At 42.8% G+C, this 15567-nt stretch overlaps 2 protein-coding genes and 1 pseudogene across 2 annotated transcripts; 2 read left to right on the top strand and 1 right to left on the bottom strand.

The window, feature by feature from the left end:
* The window catches only part of LOC123171269 (ubiquitin-NEDD8-like protein RUB2), a 73739-nt pseudogene that overhangs the window by 56434 nt on the left and 1738 nt on the right, over positions 1-15567 (bottom strand).
* Positions 7064-9043, top strand: LOC123167708 (uncharacterized). The gene is made up of 3 exons (XM_044585564.1): positions 7064-7722; positions 7904-8198; positions 8816-9043. Exons 1-3 carry the CDS (start codon positions 7651-7653, stop codon positions 8854-8856), a joined length of 408 nt encoding a protein of 135 aa, XP_044441499.1. The 5' UTR covers positions 7064-7650; the 3' UTR covers positions 8857-9043.
* Positions 12786-14934, top strand: LOC123167707 (uncharacterized). The gene is made up of 3 exons (XM_044585563.1): positions 12786-13542; positions 13684-13978; positions 14661-14934. The coding sequence occupies exons 1-3, from the start codon at positions 13036-13038 to the stop codon at positions 14699-14701; spliced, it is 843 nt and encodes a 280-aa protein (XP_044441498.1). The 5' UTR covers positions 12786-13035; the 3' UTR covers positions 14702-14934.

The raw sequence follows: 15567 nt of genomic DNA, 5'->3' as shown, positions 1-15567 counted from the left end.
TGTAAATAATTATCCCCTTGTATATATCCATTGTATTATAAAAATAATGTGCCAAGCTTCGGTTTTAGATGATTAGATTGCTTGTTTACTATGTGCAGTACAAAAACCGAAACTTTGGTTGTAGTGCGTGAATTTACATTTTTTACTGGAAAGTCAAATGGGTCTGAAACTTTTTGCACGTTACTTATGTACAAAATTTTCAAATTGTCAAATTTATTTCATAATTTGTGAAGTTACAGAAGTTTACTAAACTTCCAGATTACTACAGACTGTCCTGTTTTTGACAGATTCTGTTTTTCGCGTGTTGTTTGCTTATTTTGATGTATCTATGGCTAGTATCGGGGGGGGGGGGATGAACCATAGAGAAGTTGGAATATAGTAGGTTTAACACCAATATAAATAAAGAATGAGTTCATTACAGTACCTTAAAGTGGTAGTTTGCTTTATTACACTAACGGATCTCACAAAGTTTTTGTTGAAGTTTTGTGTGGATGAAGTGTTCGAAGATCGAGGAGCTATCAATATGAGAAGAATAAAGAGAGGCAAGAGTTCAAGATTGTGGATGCCCAAGGCACCCCAAGTAAATATTTCAAAGGATACTCAAGCATCTAAGCTTGGGGATGCCCCGGTTGGCATCCCATCTTTCTTCTTCAACAAATATCGGTATACCTCGGGTTTTTTTGTTCACATGATTTGTGTCATTTGTGTTCTTGTTTTTCCTTTAAGAACCATGCTAGCATGATATAGCCCTTCATTTATTTATAGAATACTTCATGTGCTTCACTTATATCTTTTAAGTATGATCTTATAGAATTGCTCTTTGTGCTTCACTTAAATCTTTTGACTATGGTTTTATAGAATGCTTCGTGTGCTTCACTTATATATTTTGAGCTTGGATATTGGTTAGTCTATATTAATTGTAGAATGCTCCATGAATTTCACTTATATCTTTTGGAATGAATAATACTATCATCTAAAGCGGGTTTGGAAGAGTGTCAACTTTAGGAATTAGTGATCCCACTATTCCGAATGAGAAGAATTTTGCTTATGTGGAGAGTAGAAAAATTTCTATGCTTGTAGATCATGAAAAGAATGCTTTATGTGATGGTTATATTGTTGAAATCATTCATGATGCTACTGAAAATTATTATAAGGGAGGAATACATGCTTGTAGGAGTTGCAATAATACCGAGTTTCCTCTCTATGTGCTTAAAGTTTTGAAGTTATACTTGTTTTGCCTTCCTATGCTAGTTGATTCTTGTTCCTATAAATTATGTGCTCACAAAATCCCTAGGCATAGGAAGTGGGTTAGATTTAAATGTGCTAGTCATATTCTTCATGATGCTCTGTTTATGTTTCAATTCTTTTCTTTTATGTGAGCATCATTGAAATCATCATTCCTAGCTAAAAGGCATTAAAGAAAAGCGCTTGTTGGGAGACAACCCAATATTTACCCTTACTGTTTTTGTGTGTTTACATGATTAAGCTACTGTAGTAATCATGTTTTATAGCTTTTTGTTTCAATAAAGTGCCAAGTAAGACCTTTGGGAAGACTTGGGTGAGAGTTAATGTGATCTTGCTGTAAAAAACAGAAACTTTGCGCTCACGGGATTAGCTACCATTTTTTACAGAAGAGTGATTTTGAGTTGATTCTTTCTGCAGAAGATTAATAGACAAATTCCTCATGTCCACCAATTTATTTCATAATTTTTGGAGTAGCAGAAGTATGGTTGCTCTTCAAATCATTACAGACTGTTCTGTTTCTGACAGATTCTGTTTCCATTGCATAGTTCGCTTGTTTTCTAGTTTCTACGGCTTATATTTCTCAATATAAATTGTAGAAATGATATGGTACAGTAGGAATTGTGTGAGAAAAATTATGAACTTTGTCTTTGACAGTACCAAAGTGAATGGTTTACTCTTTATCATACTAACCTATCTCACGAAGTTCCGTTAAGTTTTGTGTGATTGAAGTTTTCAAGCTTTGGGTGAGATATCGATATGAGGAGAATAAGAAGTGGAAAGAACCTAAGCTTGGGGATGCCCAAGGCACCCCAAGGTAATATTCAAGGAAGACTCAAGCGCCTAAGCTTGGGGATGCCCCGGAAGGCATCCCCTCTTTCGTCTTCAAAACTATCGGTATACCTTACTCGGAGCTATATTTTTATTCGTCACATGATATGTGTTTTGCTTGGAGCGTATTTTCAATTTTACTTGCTGTTTGAATAAAATCATTGGATCTGAAATCTTGAACGAAAAAGAATCCTCCCATGGCTAGTTAACTACTCAGTGTTCTCCACTTATATCTTTTGGAGTAGTTTGTCATTTATTCATGTGCTTCACATTTATCCTATGAGTAAATGGTTGAATGAATTTAATATCATAAATCTGAAATTATATATGTTTCATATGCTTATCCCATGGGGAGTAATGACTTCACATATAAGAAGTAGAGGTGATAAATTTATTAAAGGTTAGCAAACATTGTATTGGTCACTTGAACAATTCATGAAAGAATATTGAAGGGAGAGAGATTTCACATATAAATACACTATCATGGACATCTTTTGTAATTGTGAGAACTCATTAAAATATGACATGCTAAAAGGTTGATGTTGGACAAGGAAGACAACTTAATGGGTTATGTTTTCCTATATCCGAAACATTATATTGTCTTGGATCATCCAACATGTTGGGCTTGCCTTTCCCTCTCATGCTAGCCAAATTCTTTGCACCAAGTAGAAATACTACTTGTGCTTCCAAACATTCCTTAAACTAGTTATGCCATGAGAGTCCACCATACCTACCTATGGATTGAGTAAGATCCTTCAAGTAAGTTGTCATCGGTGCATGCAATAAAAATTGCTCTCTAAATATGTATGATCTATTAGTGCGAAGAAAATAAGCTTTATACAAACTTGTGATAGGGAAGTAATAAAAAGCGATGGACTGCATAATAAAGGTCTTTATCACAAGGGGCAATATAAAGTGACGTTCTTTTGCATTAAGATTTTGTGCATCCAATCATAAAAGTGCATGGCAACCTCTGCTTCCCTCTGCGAGGGGCCTATCTTTTACTTTTATCTTCTACCGTTATACAAGAGTCACTGTGATCATCACCTTTCCTTTTTACACTTTTTCCTTTGGCAAGCACTTTGTGTTGGAGCGATCCGGACATATGTATCCACTTGGATGTAGGTTTTCATGAGTTATTATTGTTGACATTACCCTTGAGGTAAAAGGTTGGGAGGCGAAACTATAAGCCCCTATCTTTCTTTGTGTCTGAATAAAACTTTGAACCCATAAATATCACATGAGTGTTAGCAATTGTGAAAGATTAAATGATAGTTGAGTATGTGGAGTTTGCTGAATCAAGGCTCTTACATAGACCCTTCCCGAAAATGAGATGAATTGCAATTGTTTGATGACTAAGAGCACGGTTTGTTAGTTTTCAAGAAAGTTTATGATCTATAATTTAACATGTGAATAGCTTGTTACTTGATCATGAGAAGTTTTATGAGTTGAGCTACTGTTATGATATATAATCATGCTAGAAAAGGTGATTGGAATTATCATTGATCAAACTTATGCACTTGCTAGCATTCACACTTCATAAATTATTTCTTTTATCATTTACCTACACGAGGACGAGCAGGAATTAAGCTTGGGGATGCTGATACGTCTCCAACGTATCTATAATTTATGAAGTATTCATGCTATTATATTATCCATCTTAGATGTTTTATATGCTATTTTATATGATTTTTGGGACTAACCTATTAACCTACAGCCCAGTGCCAGTTTCTGTTTTTTCCTTGTTTTTGAGTTTAATAGAAAAGGAATACCAAACGGAATCCAATTGACATGCCAATTTTTGATGATTTTTTATGGACCAAAAGAAGCCTCTGGAGTAAAAGAATTGGGTCAGAAGAGTCCCGGGCTGTCCACGAGGGTGGGGGGCGCGCCCACCCCCCTGGGCGTGGGCCCCTGCCTCGTGGACGACTCGGAGACCCCCCTGACGTGAAACCAACGCCAAAAAATCCTATAAATACAGAAACCTCCAGAAAATAACCTAGATCGGAAGTTCCGTCGCTGCAAGCCTCTGTAGCCACGAGAAATCAATCTAGGCCCTCTCTGGCACCCTGCCGGAGGGGGCCATCATCACCGGAGGCCATGGAGGAGGATCCCGGAGGGGCCATCATCGCCATGAAGGCCAAGGACCAGAGGAAGAACCTCTCCCCATCTAGGGGGGAGGCCAAGGAGGAGGAAGCACAAGGGGGAGAACCTCTCCTCCTCTCTCTCGGTGGCGCCGGAGTGCCATCGGAAGGGGAATCATCGCATTGGTGATCGTCTTCATCAACATCACCATCCTCATCTATTTTACGCGGTACACTCTCCCGCACCCCGCTGTAATCCCTACTTGAACATGGTGCTTTATGCCACATATTATGATCCAATGATGTGTTGCCATCCTATGATGTTTTGAGTAGATATCCTTTGTCTTTGGGTTGATTGATGATCTAGATTGGTATGAGTTGTATGTTTTATTTTGGTGCTGTTCTATGGTGCCAACCGTGTCGCGCAAGCGTGAGGGATTCCCGCTGTAGGGTGTTGCAATACGTTAATGATTCGCTTATAGTGGGTTGCTAGAGTGACAGAAGCTTAAACCCGAGTAAGGGGGTTGTTGCGTATGGGATAAAGGGGACTTGATGCTTTAATGCTAAGGTTGGGTTATACCTTAATGATCTTTAGTAGTTGCAGATGCTTGCTAGAGTTCCAACCATAAGTGCATATGATCCAAGAAGGGAAAGTATGTTAGCTTATGCCTCTCCCTCATATGAAATTTCAATGACGACTATCGGTCTTGTTAACAATTGCCTAGGACAATTCCGCACACCGATCTATCATTATTCCACACTCGCTATTTATATTATTTAGTAATATATTCTAACTTTATGATAACAGCACCTACTTTTATATTTTAGCTCTCCGGTATCATGCAAAGTTATCCTTTTCATACCCACAACGTAGTTTTATTTCTCGTTTCTAGTTGGAAGCAAACGTTCGGTATACGTAGAGTCGTATGAGTGGCAGATAGGACTTGAGAGAATATTGATCTTACCTTTAGCTCCTTGTGGGTTCGACACTCCATACTTATCAATTCCACCTTTGGGAATTGCTACGATGATTCCCTGCACTTGGGGATTATCAGCGCATAGCACAACAACGGTCGGAAATTTGACTATCAAATTCCTCAGGGCTATCATGTTCCTCACTTGTAGGCAATCCGCACTAGCGAATTCCTAACTCCTTAGTCAGAGCAAATTCCTCAGAGACCAGAAGAACTTCGTCTTTGTCACTGAAGAAATTGACTGAACTGCATGAGATTTCCAATGGCTTCACTCGAAAGGATTGGTAGGTGTAGGATTTTGAGATGAGCATCACTTGGAAACTTTTCCTTAGTTTTTCCTCGACCCCCTTTAACAGTACGGTGTTTCCTATGACTCAAGAAAGATAAAATAAAACTATGAAAACAAAAGTCTTCACGCTTCATATTCCTCGCATGAATATCAAGTCTTCACGGTCACACCAATTTCTTCACTTTCAAAGTCTTCAGAAATCCAAAGTCTTTAGTTGAAGACATTCATTTTTAGGGGTCGACTTTCTCTGTAAATATCAAACTCCTCATAGACTTATAGACCTGTGTACACTCACAAACGCATCAGTCCCTTAACCTATAAGTCTTCAATACATCAAAATCATTAAGGGGCACTAGATGCACTTACAACCCCGTCGCCACCAAGTAGTAGTGTCGTGCTCATGGAGGAGGCATCCCACAATGGACCATCATCTCCACCAAGGAGTTAGGCCACGCGCATGTCAAAGGGTTTCGGGGTTTGAGGGGAGATAGCAGTGACTTGAAATTATGGACGAAGAGGAAGGATGGCCGAAAAGAGAGCTTGGATCCTATTTGGCGCCTTCAATGCCAAATAGAGTGTATTCGGGTACGCGGCGCAAACACCCCCCCCCCCCCCCCGACTGAAACGAGGCAGCCCATTTATGTTGTTTTTTGGTCAAATTGTTTTTCATTTAGTTTTCATGGTTTTTTTGCTTTTCCAAATTCGTGGACTTTTCTAAAATTCATGATTTTTTTTCTTAAATTCATGGACTTTTTCAAATTGATAAAAATGTCTCAAATTCATGTTTTTTTTCAAATATGTGAACTTTTTTAAAAATCTTTTAACTTTTTTCAAATCTGTGAACTTTTGTTTCAAAATCGATGAACTTTTTTCAAATCCATGAACATTTTTAAAATTTCATGATTTTTTTCAAAAAAATCATATTCATGAACATGTTTTGCAAATCAACTTTTTTAAGATCCACGATATTTTTGCTGTTGAACTTTTTCAAATGAAAATCAAATTCAAGATTTTTAAACCTTTTTTTATTTTACAAATTTTTCTAAATTCTTTTCTCGCAGAAGTCAATCGGTCGACAAGTTGACCTGTCACCCGAACGAACGAAGGACGGGGAGCAGTCGAGTGAGGAACAACTGGCACAGTTGGGTCCGTCGACATGGACGGCATGCGTGAGTGCTGGTTCGGCCACCCGACGTTCGAAGCGCTAAATAGGAGCTCCCGAGAGAGAGACGGGGAGAGCTGGATAACTATCGACTAATGCTAAGAGCCCACATAGCAGCCATACAGACCAATGGGCTAGCAACTTATCAGTGGGGTCTTGAGCGATACCCACAGCCCCAACGCACCGGGATCCTTCATTTCATTCTCAAGAAAAAACACATGGGTTTTTCCCTTCGAGACCGAGACGCGTGGACAAATTTTTTTTTGAGAAATATCGCGCTTTATTGATCAAGGATAATTAAGAGAGAGTCCCTCCCGGCTACAATTCGGGGTTACTTTTTTTTTGAATTGAATTGTTTAAATTGCTTACCATATGTTACATGAAAAATAGCATGGATGATTAGGCGTGCTGGATGGATTTCCTAGGCCCAAAAGCCCGGAAACCCACCTGGGGCCGAAAGGTGAGCAAGGCGACGGCTGCTCAGGCATCTTGAAATACTTCGCCTTGGCGCTTCTCATCTTCTCCCCGTCGCCGGAGCTCCAAGAAACCAAGAACCCACCATCACCATCCCCGCCCCTCCTTCCCCGCTCGATTTCCCTCTCCGCCGCGCGCCTCCGCTCCCCAGCGGCACCGGCCTGCAACAGATGGATCAGTTCCATCACGGCCACCACGTGCGGCTGCGCAACCCCGTGCGCGGCGCGTACCTGCACGCCGACGAGGACGGCCAAGGCGTCTCCCTCCACCACCGCCGGGATTCGATGAACGTAGCCTGGGCGGTTCATTTGGTCGAGGGTAACCTGCACCTCCACAGCGCCGCCTACGGCCTACCTCGCCTCCTCCACGACCGCGCCGGCGCCGCTCGGCCACCGCGGGCTCCGCGTCGAGCAGCGCAACTTCGACTACACGGAGGTGACCGAGCTCGTTTTGCTGGCCGTCCTGTCGGACTCCGGGAACGAGGTCCTGCTCCAGCACTTCAACGGCGGCTTCCTCCGCGCCAACGGGAGGTACCTCCCCTGGATCAACGGCGCCAGCGTCGAGTACATCAGCGACATCCACCACGCCAGCACGATGATGCACTGGGTCGTGGAGCACGTCCCCGCCAGGGACACCATGCCTCCCCTTCCGCCACCTCCGACCGGGGTGAGTGAGCCCGCCATGCATGCCCGCTTCTTGATTCTTCCCGAATCTGCGCGAATTGGGAGCAATTCTTGGCTCTGTTCTTGCCAAATTTGCGCCTTCTTTGGCTTCCTCATCTCAAATTCGCATTTGATTGATCTCCTGATGACAATGAGATGGTTCTTTGCGGCTCAACTGCGTGCAGTTTACCTTCCCCGCCGCCATGGTGCGGTCGCGGGTGATCACATACTCGTGGAGGAGCTACCACAGGGACCTCCTCGTCAACGGCTCCATCGTGTTCAGGGGGAGGTCCATGTTCCGCCTGAGGGAGGAGCTGGCCGGGCGGCTGGCCGTGGGCGCCCTTGCCCTTGCAAACTTGGGCGTCGACGACATCGTCATGTGCCTCCCCACACGTGACGGCCGGCTTTTCCCGCTCCTCGTCGACCTGCCCAACAGCCGCCGGTGCCTCCACATCGCCATCACCATCACCGACACGCTTGGTGAGAGCCCCTCCACCATATCCTCAACTTCCTGTTCTTCTCCTTTAATTTGGCAAGAAACTCTTATTTCCCATAGCAGTCTTGATCTTGTCCGGATTTTAATTTCAGCTGAGTGCTTGGAAAACAGAGTCTGAAAAAACTTTTGCTGCTAATCTGTTTCAGTTAGGAATCTGAACTGATGTAGGATTATAGACATCAGTAAAAGTTGCTGAATCAAACCAGTAGGTGCCCAACAGGCACGACATTATACTAGAAAGAAGGTTGTTTGTTGGGGTGAAAATCATTTCATAATTTAAAAATCCACACTGAACCTTGATATGGAAAACTATTGTGCTTTAATTCAGATGATTCAGTTCTTCAATTTAATACCATATATGCCGTTAGTGGAAAACTTCTGAACTTGAAAACCCAAATCAGTTCGGTCTGCCTAGTTCAGCTTCACAGAGAAGATAATGATTTCTGTTTTTAGCCCACTGTATCTGTTTCGAGTACCTGTGACATCAGCTTGTTTTGAGGTTTTGTACATCAGCTTTCCTTTTTTATCTTCTTATTTAAACTTGTCGCAGTACCTGTGACACTTCATGCCTAACTGCTTAACTATTTTTCTGCTAATTCAGCCCACGCGGCGCTGCGGTTCGCGGATGTCGATGCAGAGTAGAGAGATACCAGAGCCAGGACCCCTAGCTAGAAGTCGCCTTCAAAAGCGTCGCCGCCTCGGATACGATGACATTAGAACCCAGTTCCTTCCGTTGAGATATGGGTTCAGGAAAACCCAGCATTTGTTGTGTTTCTGCTAGCTAAACTTTGGTTTGTTCTCCAGACAGTATATAAGAAACATATTTGCGTTGGCATCACTGTTCTAATATTCAGAAACTGATTGAACAATGATGCGGCGACATTAGTCTGTAATGTGTTGACAATGGCCACTAGTTTAACGTTGCTACCTGCATTTCTCTTAGATGAAGCATGTGGTGTTGACAGAGACACAAATGTGGTGGTTCTTGCAGTTACTTGAGCACTTGAGTTCCGTTATGCTGCTGAAAGTTTCAGTCCATCAGCAGAAAATGAATTTTGTGTTTTGTCAAAGATCGAATTCTGAAGATGGCGATGCTGATGCGCCCGGACACTCTGCCTCAAGTTTCAGTCATATGCTAATGCACCTGTATTTACTCAACTGAAAGCAAAAATTGAAAATGCCGGCGCTTGCTGCCTTTTGCTGCGCACCTGGTGTTCCTTGCATTGTATATTTGGTTTAGCATGTTGTAAATCTTCTGAATAACATGTGAACGAAATTTAGGTTTTATCCCATAGCACTATAAGAATGCTAGTTTCTGCAGATTACATTGTTCGCGTGCTTTGTACATCAGCTGACTTTTGTTTAATAAAATTAAGAAATTCTTTATCTGCTGCAATAGTTGTATAACAACTTCCGGTAAGCAATTGCGGAGCATCTTTTGCTTGCTTCTTGTTTTTCTCACATGTTTGAGTTTGGATGGAACACAGAAAGGTCGCAGGGGTTGTAAAAATCGCGTGGATTTCGTCGTCAAATTTTGTGTTCCATTTTCAACAGATTGGCTACAGTTTGATTGAATTTGGACAGTTGAAAGATAGTGTACTTACTAGAAGCGGTTGAGCGCCTTGCCACGCCGTTTTTGGAACAAGTGTTTGTTCAGTATTGGACTGCTTACATTCAAGACTGTAACTTTTATGGACCGGCTTCTTGAGTCGACGTCAGCTCCCTTTGTGATGACATTTTAACCAGGGAAAAGAATATTCGCCTCGTAAACTTATCTCTAATCACTCGACAAATAACTTACCAACTGTAGCTAGTTTATACTTCCTCCATCCCAAAATAAGTGTCTAAACTTTATACTAACTTTAGTACAAAGTTATAATTAAGTTGAGACACTTATTTTAAGACGGAGGGAGTATTCAGTAATAGAAGCGAGTCACGCTCTATTATACTTATTCTGGAGCAAGCTAGTTTAGAGAATCGACCATAATTTTGTCAACGTCATTCTAGTTCTACAGTACATTCAATAGGATAAAATGCACCATCAGAAAACATTAATTTTGCCCCTTAGGCATGTCGGCCAAACATATTGTGCCGCATGGTGCATAGGGGATGGCACCCGCAGGGTATGGGTACGGGTGGAGCCCCCATAACCTTACCCGTCCACCCTAAACTTACCTATCACCCATACCCATACCTGTCAAGGATAAAACTTTTTCCCATACACATCACCCGACAGGGTATATGGGTACCCGTGGGTAAAAATACCCACATTTACAACACATCAAATTTAACAGAAAATAGTTGTAGAAATCAACATATAATCATAAATTATTAATAGCAATACATTTTAAACAACAATGTACAACAACACATTCTCATAAACAAAAAAATACTTGCCTATAAAGAACCATATAAAAATGTTAAACAACACATAATCATAAATAACAACACATGGTCATACACTTTAATTTCACAAAATCATGAAAAGATAGAGATAATTTGACTGCACATTAGAGGTTTTTACCTAGCATGTTTAGGGGGGAAAGTTAATATGTTAGGATATTAAAGAAAACCCACTTGTCAACATTTTAAATGGGTACATGGGTACACGGGCATTGATTATATGATCCCATACCCGTACCCTCTCTACCCCATGGGTATCATATTTTCCCATTTAAGTACCCATGGGTAAATTTATGTCCCATACCCTTACCCTAATAGGGTTTTTACCCGCATGGTACTCGGGTAATGGGTACCCATTGCCATCCCTGGTGCGGTGTGGAAAACCAAACCAAACGAAAATCAACATTTCCTTAAGGTGACATGTGCTCGTTGATAATGATCACATCATTAAAAAAATACCACAAGGATGGCATCAACATAAACACCACACTAAACTAAATATTCCAAATAATATTTTTTTGGAAAATTTAGTAAGTGAGTAATAATGGTGAATATATATCATTTTACAAGATGAATTTTGACATTAAAATGATGCTAAAAGGTGATCATCATTAAAAAATTGCCATGAAATGACATTTAACATTAATGCCACTTGAATTTTTAATACATTTTCCAATTGGTTCGACCGTACTCAAAAAAATCAAACATGATTTTAGCATAATACCATCAGACAACTAGATTTATTTTCAATGCATAAACACAGAAAAAACTGAAACAATTTAGAAAGCACTAAAGATAAATAATTTTTTTTTGAACCGGGCGTACCCCTTTCCATTTAAGATAAACGGAAATACAACAGTCTCCAATACAGCCAAGCAAGGAAAGAGGAGCAGCGAGTTCAACGCACTGCCAGGAAACCCACTGTGCTCGCCCGCCATCGAAACGAGCACCATGGGGCGAAAACCTGACAGCACCTACTTAGTTTGAATCTAGCTATTACAAACCAGGGGAAAAGGCACAAACACGAGGTGCCAGAAGAACAAAAGCATGTAGACTTCAAAAGTTTCCTAACAGTGGAGCCTGAGACTTAGACCCTAGCACAACGCCCCCTATCACAACCAAGGCAGAATGTAGAGCACAGCAGCAGCATCATCCAGAGAACACCTCACCCTCGTCTCCCGTTGCGCGCCTGGCCCCTTCACACATTGCCATCAACTTGGTTGTGCTCGCTCTAATCATGTCAGCTCCGAGTCGCAATCTTGCCACTTCTTCCACCGGCTGAAGACCTGCCCAATACAAGAGAAACGAACAAGCCTAATACACAATCTCAAAAGGAGAATTGATCAATTGTTTTTCAAAAGTAGCCTTATTACGCGCAAGCCAAATAGCCCAAGTTACTGCCGCCAAACCAACCGTATAAAATCTAGTTTCATTGGGTAGGAACATATTACACCACACATAGAATTGCCAGGTGTTATTTGGGCATAAGTCAGTCCCCAACACAACTCCAACTGCCCTCCAGGCAACACGCGCCACAGGACACGTAAAGAATGGGTGGGACACAGTTTCAATATTGTTACAGAAGGAACACACAGGGTTTCCCGGCCATTTTTTCCTCCTCATCACCGCTCTAGTGAGCACCGCGTCTTGGGCCATCTGCAAATGACTGATACCATAATTAGGCCCATTATAACCCACGGAAAAATATTACAAAAATTCTCTCATCATTAAAGTAACTTTCAACATAAATTTGGGCTCATATTTCTCATTTGAATAGTGCATAAATAATTTACATTTTCATAATATAACATAAAATACACTAAAAAACATTTTCATAACTCGGCCCAAAACCTATCAGTGTTATATATTAACTTAACTGGCCCAACAAATAAATTCACCCAAAAGGAAAACCATTTTCTACTACCATAGATATAGAGTCAAACCAGGCCGTAGCCTGGAGGCGAAATTGGTGAGCTTTCTAAAATTCATGAACTTTTTTTCTTAAAATTCATGATCTTTTTCAACTTCATGAATTTTTTCAATAAGAATCTAAAAATATTCATCTGTAGAAAAAACACAGGGTTTTTTCTGTTCGAGACAGAGCCTTTTTTGTTTTATTAGGGGTGTTCGAGACAGAGCCGCGTGGCCATCGATTCATGATGGGCGACACTCTTGTTGGAAGTTGATCTTGGCATGCGGGCCGCTGGATGGAATTCCTAGGCCCAAAAGCCCGCAAACCCACCTGCTGACGGCTTCTTGAAATACTCGGCCTTGGCGCCCGAACATAACCGTCTTGACCAACAGCTTTCGCTTCTCATCCTCTCCCCGTCGCCGACTCGCCGGAGCGCCAAGAAACCAAGAACCCGCCGTCACCATCCCCACCTATCCTTCCCTGCTCTCCAGAGGCGCCGGCGACCGATGGATCAGTTCCATCACGGCCACCACGTGCGGCTGCGCAGCCCCGTGCGCGGCGCGTACCTGCACGCCGACGAGGACGGCCACGGCGTCTCCCTCCACGGCCGCCGGGATTCGATGAACGTGGCCTGGGCGGTCCATCTGGTCGAGGGTGACGACGTGCACTACCTTCACCTCCACAGCGCCGCCTACGGCCGCTACCTCGCCGCCTCCGCGACCGCGCCGGCGCCGCTCGGCCACCGCGGGCTCCGCGTCGAGCAGCGCAACTACAACCATACGGATGAGACCGCACTCGTTTGGCTGGCCATCCTGTCGGACTCCGGGGACGAGGTCCTGCTCCAGCACTTCAACGGCCGCTTCCTCCGCGCCAACGGGAGGTACCTCCCCTGGAACGACGGCGCCAGCGTCGATTACATCAGCGACATCCATCGAGTCAGCACGATGATGCACTGGGCCGTGGAGCACGTCCCCGCGAGGGAGGCCATGCCTCCCCTTCCACCTCCGACTGGGGTGAGTCCGTGTCCGCCATGCCCGCTTCTTGATTCTTCCCGAGTTAATTTCAGTCGCAGACGCAGATATCGCAAATTCTTGGCTGTGTTCTTGCCGAATTTGCGCCTTCTTTGGCTTCCCCATCTCAAGTTCGTATTGCAGCTTCCCTTCCCCGCCGCCATGGTGCCGTCGCGGGTGATCACGTACGCGTGGAGGAGCTTCCACGGGGACCTCCTCGCCAGCGGCACCATCGTGTTCAGGGGGAGATCCGTGTTCTGCCTCAGGGAGGAGCTGGCCAGGCGGCTGGGCCTGGGCGTGGGCCTCCTTGCAAACTTGGGCGCCGACGACATCGTCATGTGCCTCCCCACACGTGATGCCCGGCTTTTCCCGCTCGTCGTCGACCTGCCCAACAGCCGCCAGAGCCTCCACATCGCCATCGCCATCACCGAGACGCCCAGTGAGAGCCCCTCCATGCATACCCTCAACTTCCTGCTCTTCTCCTTTGACAAGAAACTCTTATTTGCAGCAGTCTTGATCTTGTCCGGATGTTTTTTGGGGTTTCAGTCATTTAAGTTGAGTGCTCATCTGCCCGTGCTTGGAAAACAGTGTTCGAAATTACGTAGTAGTCTGAAAAACTTTTGCTACTAATCTGTTTCAGGGATGAATCTGAACTGCTGTAGGATTATACTCCTAGACATCAGTAAAAGTTGCTGAATCAAGTCAGTAGGTGTTCAACAGGCACGGCATTATGCTAGAAGGCTGTCTGAAGCTAGTTGTTTGTTGGGGTGAAATCATTTCATAAGTCAAAAATCCACACTGAACCTTGGTATTGCAACTATTGTGCTTTGATTCAGATGATTCAGTTCTTCAATTTAATACCATACGCCGCTAGTGGAAAACTTCTGAAGTTGAAAACCCAAGTTCGGTCTGCCTAGTTCAGCTTCATAGAGAAGATTATTTCTGTTTTTTAGCCTACTGTAACCGTAACGCTTGGGCAAAATTCAGGTTCTGTTCCACAACACATTACATTGTTTTGAGGTTTTGTACTTCAGCTTTCCTTTTGATCTTCTTATTTAAACTTGTCGCGGTATCTGTGAAACCTCATGCCTAACTTCTTAACTATTTTTCTGCTAATTCAGCCCACGCGGCGATGCGGTATGCGGATGTCGATGCAGAGTAGAGAGATACCAGAGCCAGGACCCCTAGCTAGAAGTCGCCTTCAAAAGCGTCGCCGCCTCGGATACGATGACATTAGAACCCAGTTCCTTCCGTTGAGATATGGGTTCAGGAAAACCCAGCATTTGTTGTGTTTCTGCTAGCTAAACTTTGGTTTGTTCTTCAGACAGTATATAAGAAACATATTTGCGTTGGCATCACGGTTCTAATATTCAGAAACTGTTTGATCAGTGGTATGGCGACATTAGTCTGTAGTGTGTTGACAATGGGCACTATTTAACCGTTGCTACCTGCATTTCTCTTAGATGAAGCATCTGGTGTTGACACAAATGTGGTGGTTCTTGCAGTGACTTGAGCACTTGAGTTTCGTTATTCTGCTGAAAGTTTCAGTCCAACAGCAGAAAATGATATGTGTTTTGACAAAGATTGAATTATGAACATGGCGATGCTGATGCGTCCGGACGCTCTGCCTATAAATTTCAATCATTTTCACTAGCACCTATAATTCTGAACATGGTGATGCTAATGCACCTATATTTACTCAACTGAAAGCAAAAATTGAAAATGCAGGCGACTTGTTGCATTTTGCTGCGCGCCTGGTGTTCCTTGCATTGTTATTTGGTTTAGCATGTTCTAAATCTTCTGAATAACATGTGAACAAAATTAAGGTTTTATCCATAACACGATAAGAATGCAAGTTTCTGCAGATTACATTGTCCACATGCTTTGTACTACATCAGCTGACTTTTTGTCCAAAAAAAAAAGAATTTTTTATCTGCAGCAATAGTTGTATAATAACTTTTGCTAAGAACTCGCGGATCATTTTTTGCTTGCTTCTTGTTTTTCTCACATGTTTGAATTTGGATTGAA

Source organism: Triticum aestivum, chromosome 7D (assembly GCF_018294505.1).
Source record: "Triticum aestivum cultivar Chinese Spring chromosome 7D, IWGSC CS RefSeq v2.1, whole genome shotgun sequence".
Taxonomy (NCBI): Eukaryota; Viridiplantae; Streptophyta; class Magnoliopsida; order Poales; family Poaceae; genus Triticum; species Triticum aestivum.
Note: the sequence above shows the minus strand (reverse complement) of the source record. Positions and strands in the feature narration are given on the sequence as shown.